This window comes from Thunnus maccoyii, chromosome 9 (assembly GCF_910596095.1).
Source record: "Thunnus maccoyii chromosome 9, fThuMac1.1, whole genome shotgun sequence".
NCBI classification, from domain to species: Eukaryota; Metazoa; Chordata; class Actinopteri; order Scombriformes; family Scombridae; genus Thunnus; species Thunnus maccoyii.
The window spans coordinates 1,115,972-1,127,681 of NC_056541.1; the positions used below are offsets into that span (position 1 = coordinate 1,115,972).

At 39.6% G+C, this 11,710-nt stretch overlaps 1 protein-coding gene across 1 annotated transcript; it reads right to left on the reverse strand.

The window, feature by feature from the left end:
- Nucleotides 1-581: 581 nt before the first annotated feature.
- On the reverse strand, nucleotides 582-9,098 carry prdm12b (PR domain containing 12b). The gene is made up of 6 exons (XM_042420243.1): nucleotides 8,834-9,098; nucleotides 7,159-7,224; nucleotides 6,456-6,580; nucleotides 5,151-5,306; nucleotides 3,665-3,779; nucleotides 582-3,581 (listed from the first exon to the last, which is right to left on the reverse strand). The coding sequence occupies exons 1-6, from the start codon at nucleotides 9,090-9,092 to the stop codon at nucleotides 3,082-3,084; spliced, it is 1,221 nt and encodes a 406-aa protein (XP_042276177.1). The 5' UTR covers nucleotides 9,093-9,098; the 3' UTR covers nucleotides 582-3,081.
- Nucleotides 9,099-11,710: the final 2,612 nt, after the last annotated feature.

Consider the following 11,710-nt stretch of genomic DNA (forward strand, 5'->3'; position numbering starts at 1 on the left):
TCTATAGAACATGAAAGTGTAACTTATCATTTTGTCAATTTAACAAAGTATAAAGCTACCAGGAACCACCAAATATATATATATATATATATATATGTATAAACATGTACAAATCTTTAATGATAATCACTGGAAATCTTGTTATATAACAGTTCAAAGTTGTTAAAATATAGTTTTACTGTTCATACACAAATACAGCGGAGACATTTAAGAAATGAAGCTATAATACAGTTTATTTACATGTAAAGTCATATTATCACAATTAGTTTTTGTGTCTTTTTCATTGAAAGTATATGAAAGCCTGTAACATCACTGACAATATTAATAATCTAGTTTTAACATATCTTTCAAAATGTATTATGAACATCATCACTTTTAACTGGTTTTCTCAGCTTGTGTATTGTATACATGATGTATATATATATATGTATAGATAAAGTTATGTGACTATAAATAAAACTTATAGTAGTATCTGGCTATAAGATTTAACTGATATGTCACTGAAAGAAAGATCCAGTTCCTGCAACAATTATTGAAACTGAGCTTCATATAAACACAGATTAACACACACAAACAAAGGGTAAAGGTCAAGTAATACTTTATTAGGAGTATATAGGCTCAAATACAATGTCCTCTATAGAAGTCAACATAACATACTTCATATACCGATACATGTGTCATATATGACCTCGTACATATACACATATACAGAGATAAAGTGACAGCTGAATTATATTCTGGGCATAAAGCACATCTCATGTTTATATTCACATTCTTCTTTCACTATTTACAACCCATGAAGAGAAAAGCTAAAGGGACTCGGCTGATATTTAACTTCTATTTTCATGTTATTCTGAATCCTCAACATTAGTTTATACAGATATCAGACCTCAGGGGGAAAAACATTTACAAAGATCAGACATTATTGATTCTAATATGCCGACTGCATCCGATCAGTCTGAAAGAAAAAGGCCTGAGACCCAATTTGGGCCTCAAGTCATAGATTAAGAACCACAGACATAAACTGGTAATAATAATAATAATAATAATAATAATAATAACAATAATAAAATACTTTTACATTTCAAGTTCTGCCTGTTTTAATAAGTAGTGAGCTTCTTTAAAGGACTCTGCTGAGTTTGTAGTAGATTTACTGTTCGGTCAGTAAAGCTGAAGTGATGAAAACAAAACAAAGATCATCCATTATGCTAACACTTTAGCATGCAGCTAACTTTGAGCAACACTGCATAGACCTCAAAGTCCTGAAATATGATTCCTTTTTTAATCTCATGCACGCAAGATGAAAACTAATCATCTTTTATGGACTTCAGCAGTTCGTACTGTGCTATTAGTAAAGAATGCTAAAGGTATAGCATCTTGCTTACCATCTGCTAAGCTAACACATTGTTAAATCTTAGCGTTGAGATGCTAAGTGTTAGCATGGAGCTTACTGTCACTCAACATTTCAGTTATTTTAAAATGTAAAAACTATTACCCAACGGTGGCTAGTATCGCTCAGCATGGTACATGCTAAAGTGTTAGTTAGCATGGCGGGAGTTTTATTAAGGCTCTGATGATACTTGAATAAGTACGTTATAGGATCTTTACTACTTTATGTTAAATTGTTGAGATGTTAATATTAATACTTACATTCTACGAGGTCGTGTTCACACATAAACAGACATTAACGCTTGCAGCTGCTCAGATGTGAAATGTTAATTTGAGCTTTAGCATGTAGCTGCTAACATGGCTAACGTGTTAGCATGGTTTCTTCAGACTGACCAGCAGGATAATCTACCAGAAACTCAGGAAACTCCTCTGAAGGAGCCTCAGTGTTCAGACTGTAGCGCCTCCTTGTTTACAACACTCACATTACAACCTTTAACTGCATGCAAACCAAAGCACGACATCATCATCATCATCTCAAAGATACTGACGTGGACGGGTGGAGTTACTGGCAAACACCGTCTCTTCATGCAACATCATCAGAGTTTATAACAAGTTTCAGAGTCTTCTCGTCTTTTAAACATTTAAATAAAGACGTAGCAGACTTTAACTGGTGTGTGAGTGTATCTGTGTTTATCTGAGTGTGTGTGTGTGTGTGTGTGTGTGTGTGTGTGTGTGTGTGTGTGTGTGTGTGTGTGCACATGACTAACACCAACACAAACCTCCGACCCCCAGCTTTACCTCTGATCAGTCTGATTGATTTTGTGTTTAGAGAACAAGCTGATGTTAAAGCGACACTGAGGAGTGTTTGTTGTAAATTGTTACCCAGGTAGCCGAAAATGTCTCGGCTCGAATCATTCAGTTATTCAGATTCAGTTATTTAGCGACATCTGCTGGCTAATCCTGACATCATTAACAGATTAAAACCTCATCCTTTATGTTTTGATCAATAAAGATTTCATCTGTAATTTAAAAAAAGGAGCACTTTTAAACAGTTTACAGCTCGGCTTTGTTTTTGGCACGTTGAAGTGAGTCATTGTTAAATATTCTGCTGTCAAAGGTCAGTAACGTGTTGAACGGTTTGTTGGTTTCTCATCATTATTTTGTGATCTTAACTGATGGTCTGATCCCACATGTGGTCCAACATCAGCCTGATAATCAGACTGACAGTGTGACATGCTGCTCATGTTTTCTGCTCTAACTAATCAGCAGTGACCTGATGTATCCGTCCGGTCGACGTCATGTTCAGTGGACACGGACGCTGTCGGAGGAGGAAACTCAATGTTTATCATGTTAATCAAAGAAATACGTTGATCTAAGAGTCGATGTTTCTGTGTGTCGACTTACAGCAACTCTCACATCTCATCCACAAAAAAATGAAGCTGATGTCTTCTTTCTTAATCTCACCTATAAAACTCAGTTTGCTTTGCTGTTAACTATTTGAATCACTGAACAATTCAGAGGTGTGAGGTCTGGAGTCAAGATACCAGAACGCTCAGCCCCGGTTGGCCAGACTGGTTACCTGGGTAACAGGGTACACCTGGATCTGAACAGGCTTCTGTCTTAGTTTGTTTAAATATTTGATCTTGTTTTTCAGGTAAGATGTGTGTGTGTGTGTAGTTTGGTGTGTCTCCCTCACAGCACCATGGTGGGAATGTGGTGAACCAGTGACGCGGGATGCGGCATGGCGGTCAGCTGTGGAGGGTTAGGAGTAGGAGGTGAGTGATCAGCGTGCACGCCTCCTCCTCCTCCCACCACCACTACTCCTCTGCCGGGGGCCCCGGGGTCGCCGCCGGTGGGCCGGTGCCTGGCGCTCTTCTGGTGCGCCCGCAGGCCGGCCAGCTGCGAGTACGCGGACTGGCAGACGTTGCACTTGTAGGGCCGCTCGCCGGTGTGCAGCCGGACGTGGTTCCTCAGCGTGGACGACTGGCTGAAGCGGCGGTTGCAGAAGCGGCAGACGAACGGCTTGTCCAGCGTGTGGATGCGCATGTGGGAGCGCAGGTTGCTGCGGGAGTTGAAGCCGCGGTGGCAGATGACGCAACGCATGCGGCCGAGACTTGTGGAGGATGAAGAGGAGGAGGAGGAGGAGGAGGAGGAGGAGGAGGAAGAGGAACCTTCACAGGTGTGGAACTCATCTGTGAGGAGGAGGAGGGAGAAATGTTTCAGACTGAAGTCGGACTGAAGGAGTATATTATGAACAATAATCCGTAATCTTTACCGCTCTTGGTCTTCTTGACGTGTTCTTCGTCTCCTCCAGGAATTCCAGGGATTCCCAGGAAGGTGTTGTGGGAGTTTCCGTACCAGACCAGCAGCTCCTGGTCCGGAGGGATCGTCTGAGGAGGAAACATGGAGGTTCATCATCTGTCTGCTTCAGAACCTCAAATGTACATGCTTAACATATGAATATACATAATATATCAGATACTCTATATGTGCGCTGGTATGTTTTTTGTTTGTTTGTTTTTTCCCGTGTTGAGACGTTTTGTTTGTTCATTCAACAAAATCAATAAAAAGTATAAATTACACATAAAAAAATGTGTATAAATATCAAGAACAAAGACATCGATTCCTTAAAGTTAGAGGTTGTTTGTTTGTTTGAACTGTTTCTGATTGAATCTTGAACCTTCAGCTTTCAGCCAGCAGAGGGCGCCACAGTCCTGATCTGCTGCTGCTGCTGCTCTTCCTCTGAGGATGACTCAGTTCACTGCCGACTACAAAACATCAAAATTCTTCCTTTTTCTCTTTCCTATCATGTTGTGCATCTGCGTGAACTCTTATCTCAGGTACAGGTTGATATTTTGGATGTTCACGGTTAAATTCAGTGTTTAAATTAAGACGTTTAAAGAATCGTGACAGTAGACTGATCAGACTCTCGGGGCCTCGTGCAGGGCTTAGATGTTTTAAATTCACATGTGGACGTTCGTGGTTATGCAGACGGGAAAGTTTAATTTGAGCTTTCTTCTGTTTGAAATAAACTGAAATCTTCTGCTGCGTTAAAACAACACATGGAGCTGCATTCAAATGACGAGATGAAATATAAAGCAGGAAGTCTGAATGGATGGACAACACCACACCAATCCGTTCTCACCAATACAGTGAAAGAGGAATGTAGCTTGTGTCACTGTGGGTGAATTCTTTATTCATAAGATGAGATGACTCAAGAAAAAGTTTATTTTTGTTTTGTTTCTAACAGATTTTAACATGTTCTCTGCTAAAAACTCAGAAAACAATAAAGCTGTAAAATGTGTGAGATATTTATGGTTTTGTAACTTTTCTTTATAGACCAGATTCATTTTTGGCTGCTTCTGTTTTTTGATTTGTTGTTGTTGTTTTCTTTTATCTCTACTGATTATCTTACCTGCTTATCTTTTCTATATATTAATTTTGAAAGTACAGTATTTTCTTTTTTTATTCAGGATAGGAGAATTAATTGTGTCAAGATTTATATTATATCTGTCTCCTGGTATCTTTTTTTGTCTGTGTAATGTTCTGTAATGACTGTTTTATATGTTTGCAATAGAAAAGGGGAAAAAGGTGTTAAAAGGTTTGTGAGACAAATGAAGGAAAATTGACTTAAGAAGATTATTTAATGGTTATGGATCAAACCAAGTGACAATGATGCTGCCTCTCTGGTAAATTCTGATGAACGAACATCTAACAGGACGTTTTCTGACCCAGCAGACTGAGGCGAGGCGTTCACTGACCTCCACAGCCTTGTAGAAGATGCTGCTGCCGATCTGAACCACCTCCAGGTTCTGCTCCTGCTCGTTCCTCGCACATTTAATGTACGTCATCCAGCTCCTCTGGTCCTCCTGACTGGCATCGATGAAATACCTGACTGTCCCGTCCTCATTAAATACCTGATGAGGAGGAGAGAGGCCAAACATTCATCCAGTTATCTTTCCTAACATCTAACAACATTATATGTAAATAACTGGGAGGCTAGTGGTTAGTAGCACCAAGTCAGTAAGTTAAGTTTTCTTGTTTTTTAGCCCATCAACCAATAAGTTTGGTTGTTTGTGCAATTCAGCGGTTTAGTTGGTCAGTTAATTAGCAGGCTAGCTGGCTTTTAGACAGTTAGCCAGTTAGCCATTTACTGGTAGTTAGCTAGTTACCTATAGTCGCAAATTAAATCTTGTCTATCAGGTATATAAGTTAGTTAGTTATTTAGCTAGCTGACTGGATGACAATCACTCTGTTAGCTAGTCAGGTGGTTAGTTAGGCAGCAGGCTGGCTGACTAGTACAGGTAGTCGGCTAATTACCTGCAGCAGCTAATGAGATATTGTCATCCACGTAGTTATTCATTTAGCTAACTGGCTGGTTAGCTAGTGAAGTGGTTAGTTAGGTAGCATAATAATAATCAGCCATCAGTCAGAAAGTTGGTTTGCAATTGCTAACTAGCTAGCTGGCTGGTCACTCAGCCAGACAGGTTGTTACAGGTAGTTGGCTAATTACGTACAATGGGTAGTTAAAGCTATATTGGTTAGCCAACCCGTTAGCTAACTGCCTGTTGGACAGTTAGTCAGTTTGCTAGAAACTAACGCGTCATTCATTAAGTGAATTAGATTGTTGTGACTTTGTGCTTTTAGTGTGTTGGGTTTTTTTGTTTCTTTTTTAGGGTCATTTTAACTAAAAACTTCTTTAAGTACCTTGAAAAGCGCTCGATAAAGAAAATGTATAAATATATTATTGTTAGTGAGATAACTGGATGGCAGTCAGCCAGACAGTTAGTTAGTTAGTTAGTTAGTTAGCATAAGGTATTTGTGTCGTTACCTACAGTAGCTGGTTAGAGCGAACCAATCAGTGGCTGGTTTGTTGGTCAGCAATCAATCAGTTAGCTAGTTGGTTAGTGAACTAGCCTGTTAGAGATCCTAGACTCTCTGTTAGTTGTTAATGTGTTTGCTAGTAGTCAGTTTGCAGCAGTATTTAATGTTCTGTTAAATGTGACGTAGGCCTGAATACAAATATGAGTGTAAATATAAATATGAGTAAAGATGAACTGGTTTACCTCCCACATGAGGTTGTTGTTCTTGTACAGGTCGATGTGTTCAGGTGAGATGAGGCGTCCGGTGAAAGGTCCCATTTCTGTTCCTGCTTTAATCCACGTTTTAGAGAAAATACCCAAACCTTCTCCTGCCAGACCGAAACACACAGAGACACAGAGACATAAACACACAAAGACAGAGACACAGAGACACAGAGACAGATCTGTTACTGATGTTACTCTGCTGCTTGTATATTCTGCAGGATCACACAATAACATAAAAACGACATGATGCTACATGATGTCCTCTGACAGCACGGACAGCTGTAGAAGGTCAAACATGTTACTGACTGATGATTTTCTTCCGTTCATCCTGATCTCAGACTGACACTGAAGAGAAAGCAGCTGCATTCAGGCATCACTGATCAATAACATCAGACTGCAGTGATGAAGACCAAAGACTTTCTGCTCTACATGAGTGTCTTCATCATCAGCCGTTACTTAGATATTCAGTTTTATATCATGTATGACAAAGAAAAGAAAAGCATTAAATATTCACATTTTAACAGCTATTTTTGGGGGAATTTTTGCTCAAAAAAAAAGGACTAAAATGATTCTTTGATGATTGAAACGGTTGCTCGGTGCAGCTCTACCTGGATGTGATGTTTATTTATGCATCATACATCACAAACACAGCAGCAGAAATAAATAGATGCAGTTTTTTTACCTGGAACTGAACTCTGAGCGATGATCACCTCGCTGGGTAAAACCAGACTGGACAACTTCTGGACCTCTGCACACAAAACACACACACACACACTTAATATCAAACCCAACGGACTCTTCTTCTGGAGGTTTGACAGCATTATAAACGCTCAGTGTGTGTGTGTGTGTTTGGGTTTATTTGTGAGGTGGATGATGTTGAGGATGTGGAGAGGTTGAACTTTCCTATAAACAGTGAAAGCAGCGTGAAGCAGAGCTGCTGCTGCAGCAAAAAAAAGACTAAATGGCAGAAAAAGAGAGAAAGAAAAAAGGAGGTTAAATGCGCTTTTTTCTCACTGAATGGCCACATTATGTGTTGACCCCCCCCCTAACACCCCCCCCGCTGACACACTGGAGACAAATCTAAATTCATGACGGCTTTTCAAGGAGCTGGAGACACATTTTATGCTCAAATGTGATAAAAATACAGTTGATACAATAGATTAAAGTAAATAAAATACTAAAAAAATGCAAAAAGAAAGTGAGAAAACGTCTCTTTGCTCCTTTATGTCACAACCTGTTTCACGCTCCGGACGGAGCGTGAAACAGGTTGTGACATAAAGGAGCAAAGAGATTTAAAAGGAGATAAAAGTGTTGGAAGATTATCCGAATTTAAAACCAGAGAAGAAGAAAAGAAAAAAAGCTCATAAATGCCATCAGGAGAGACCTTACACACACACACACACACACACACACACACACACACACACACACACACACACACACACACACACACATTTACATGGAAACGACATTCCTGCAGGTTAGTTAGAAATAAATCAGAAAGAATTGAAGCTTTAACGGCTCCGATGAAATTATTACTAACGAATTTCACCAAAAACTGAAACGAATTTTACAAGAAAATCAAATTATAATTAAAAGAAAATAAAAAAATCCATCCAGTAAAAAAACAGAAAACAGGCCGCGAGAAGCTTTTTATTCTTCAACAAGGAAAATATATTTATTATCATAATGTTCAGATATTTAAAAAAAAAAAAAAAAAAAGCAGGTGGTCGCTTAATTAATGAATGAATTGATTGATAAATGATAAATAATCCTGTAGCAGCAGGTGGAATTTAAAGCCGTATTGATTAGACTGATTAATGAGCAATTATTACTTTTATATAAATTTTTGTTTTTATCGCCAGAAAGAAGTTTAAACTGAAAAACGGAAGTTGATCGATTTGTTTAATTGATTCATCGGATCTGAAGCTTCCAACATGTAATTGATTAATAAATAAATTATTATTATTATTATTATTTTTTAACATAAAATCAGAATCTGCATGAAAAAAAAAGCTGGAATCAATTTAAAGTTTAATCGATCAAAGTCTAAAAAATAGAAGTTTTACATTTTAAAATCATTTAATTATGATCAGAAGTTCTTAAAGTATAAAACTGATAAATGAGAGGAATCATATGATTATCCACCGCGTGCATCATATCAATAGATGATGTTATTGATACAGATGTGCGCAGCTGCTGCTTTCATGTATGAAAATATTCATATTTATCAGTAAAAACAGTAAAAAGTAGAAAATGTTCCTCTAAATGTAAATAAATCAGATCAACTGAATTAAAGTGATGATTCATATTTCATATTTCATGTTGAATTGTTTGAGTTCATTGACGTCACTGACCTCCGGAGAAGGACTGCGCGAGCACCTCTGCGGTGAAGGCGGTCTTGGGGCTCGCGCTCGGCGCGGTTCGGTCCTCGTGCTGCAGGTGATGCTGGTGCGCGTGGTGGTGCGGCTGCTCGCCCAGCACGTGCCTCCAGCGGCCGTACAGGAAGCTGTGCAGGATGTCCGAGGTGATGATGTCCGCCAGAGAAAGCGGCTGCTGCTGCGGCTTGAAGCCCGGCTTCAGGCCCAGCGAGGAGCCGGGCAGCACGGAGCCCATGACGGGGGCGGCGGGGCGGCGGGGAGCCGGGGGCCGGGGGTCGGGGAGCCGGGGAGCCGGGGAGCCGGGGGCCGGGGAGCCTTGGGCCGGGGGTCGGGGAGCTGGGGGCCGGGAGCCGGGGTCAGGTGGAGAAAACTTTTTTTTTTTTTTTTTTTTTAAATCCAGCAAATTGTCAGAGTGAATCAGTAATAAAAGCTCCACTTCTTCTTCTTCTTCTTCTTCTTCTTCTTCTTCTTCTTCTTCTTCTTCTTCTTCTTCTTCTTCCTTTTATAAAATAATTCAACAAGAGGTGAAAGTCATGCAGGAGTCCTTTAATAAGCTGCAGCTTGTTGCTTCCTGTTTATGGATGAAATTGTTTAAGAAAAGAAGTTAAAGCGTCAAATAGTTGAAATGAAGTTAAAGTGGTAAAAATGAAAAAAAAAAAGAATCAAGTGTTAATAGAAGATTATCAGGAGGCTGAAATAAAGCAGAGAGAGAAGCAGAGAGGCTCTATATAGTCTGTCATCACCTCCTCCTGCACGAGGGAGGAGAGAGAGAGAGAGAGAGAGAGAGAGAGAGAGAGAGAGAGAGAGAGAGAGAGTGTGTGTGTGTGTGTGTGTGTGTGTGTGTGTGTGTCTCGTGACATCGTTAGACAGAGAGGCAGAAACAGAATCTGTTCTTGTCATTTATGTTTCCAGGTTTGATGATGAATCTGAGACTATTCTCATCATTTTTATAATAAAAATACCCATCATGCCACATTTTACAGCTGGTTATTTGTGTTATTTTATATCTTTGGGTTTTGAACTGTTGGTCGTGAGAACATTTCATCCAGTAGAACCAGTGAGTCTACTGGGCAGCAGTGAAGCTTTGACTGGTTGGTGACTAAAACTCAACATGTGATAATAAAACACTGAGACAGTAACATCTGTCTACTGGTTTATACCCACATTTAGAGAACAGGTTCCCAGTGTTCCCAGTGTTCCCAGTGTGTTAAAGCAGCAGTCAGGTGTCTGTAATCATTCCTCCTGTTTATACTGGATATTAAAAGATCCTTCAAATGTGCTTTAATGTTAGTGATGGAGGATAAAATCTTTGGCATCAGATTCCCTCTTTGTGTTTCCTGTTGAGCTGCAGGTGGAAGTTTAGTAACAAAAAGACTTTAACAGTAAACAGACTGAAACGTAGAAACAGATCTACTGGAGATCTACTGGAGATCTACTGGAGATCTACTGGAGATCTACTGGAGATCTACTGGAGATCTACTGGATTTAACTCATTTGAAGCTTCATATGAACTCAGAGGTCATGATGAACAGCAGCATCATCTGGACTCAACAAGCATTTTTATGAACTTGTGAACAATTGTGATGAAAATAATTCTTTTTCATATTTTCTCTCTGTCTTTTTGTTCTCAGATTGTGATTGGTCCGTCTCACCTGTGGACCTGTTCTGTACCTGCAGCAGGTGAGGAAACTGTGTCTGACTGAAACTCTTCTTCTCTTCAGTTTGTGACGTCGGCGTGTTGGCTCAGACTCACAGGTGTGTTTAAAGGCACCAGAGAAGAAGACTGGACATCCCATGATCCTCAGATTAAACGAAAATTCATCATAAAATGTCAGAAAACAGTAAAATATGCTCGTTATGATTTCCCAGAGTCAAAGGTGACGTCTTTAAATGTCTCTAAATGTCTTTAAATGTCTGGTTTTGATCAACAGTCTAAAACTCAAAGAAAAGCTTTAAATCGTCTCATTTGTGGAGCTGAAACCAAAACATATTTTGCATTTTTTGCTTTAAAAATGAGACAGATGATGAACAGAACCAGCATCAGTGAGTTTGAGTTCTTCAACAGTAAACTGAAGCATGAAGCTTCTTTTGTCTCCAGAGTTCATCTGAACGTAAGAAGACACAAACTAGTTTCCTACTTTAGTTATTTGTGTTTTCCTGCTGACTCACTGACAGCAAGCAGGGCTTTTATTCTGAAAATACTTCAGAAAAACATTCCTTTAACGTCTTCATGTCAGAGAGATGAAGAGCAGGAAACAAGAAGTGATTCACAACATCATGATGTTTGATTACAGCTTCCAGATAAAGTTTGTGTTTTCTTCTTCTCTCCTCATATATTGATGAGATGATGCTCTTCATCCTCATCCTCAAACTGTCCTGATGCTTTATAGAAACTTTAAGATCTTCATCATTTAAACTCACTGATGTGTTTTAATCAAATAGTTTTAAAAAAAAAAAGGTGAAAAATGTTCAGCAGTGGAATGTGAGCTGAGGAGGAGGAGGAGGAGGAGGAGGAGGAGGAGGAGGAGGAGGTGTGCAGCAGTGTGAGTGACAGAGCAGGAAAACAGATTAGGGGACAGATTACCAAGACAACAGCTGCTTTCTTCATCCCTCCTCCTCCTCCTCCTCCTCCTGTCGTCTCTCAACAGGATTATTATTCTCTCTTTCACTCTGATCTGTATTTATGAGCTTTTAAACATTTATTGTCGACACTCGTGAGCGCGAGACACACACACACACACACACACACACACACACACACACACACACACACACACACACTCACACACACACACACACACACACACACACACACACACATTTTTTATTGTCTGTCGGTTGAAACATCAGAAT

What these genes read in the sequence shown, in the direction of transcription:
- prdm12b (XM_042420243.1), bottom strand. Translation starts at nt 9,092, where the DNA reads ATGGGCTCCGTGCTGCCCGGCTCCTCGCTGGGCCTGAAGCCGGGCTTC. An exon ending in CGCGCAGTCCTTCTCCGGAG is followed by an intron (nt 7,225 to 8,833) that starts GTCAGTGACGTC and finishes TTTTGTGTGCAG; the next exon opens with AGGTCCAGAAGTTGTCCAGT. An exon ending in CGCTCAGAGTTCAGTTCCAG is followed by an intron (nt 6,581 to 7,158) that starts GTAAAAAAACTG and finishes TCGGTCTGGCAG; the next exon opens with GAGAAGGTTTGGGTATTTTC.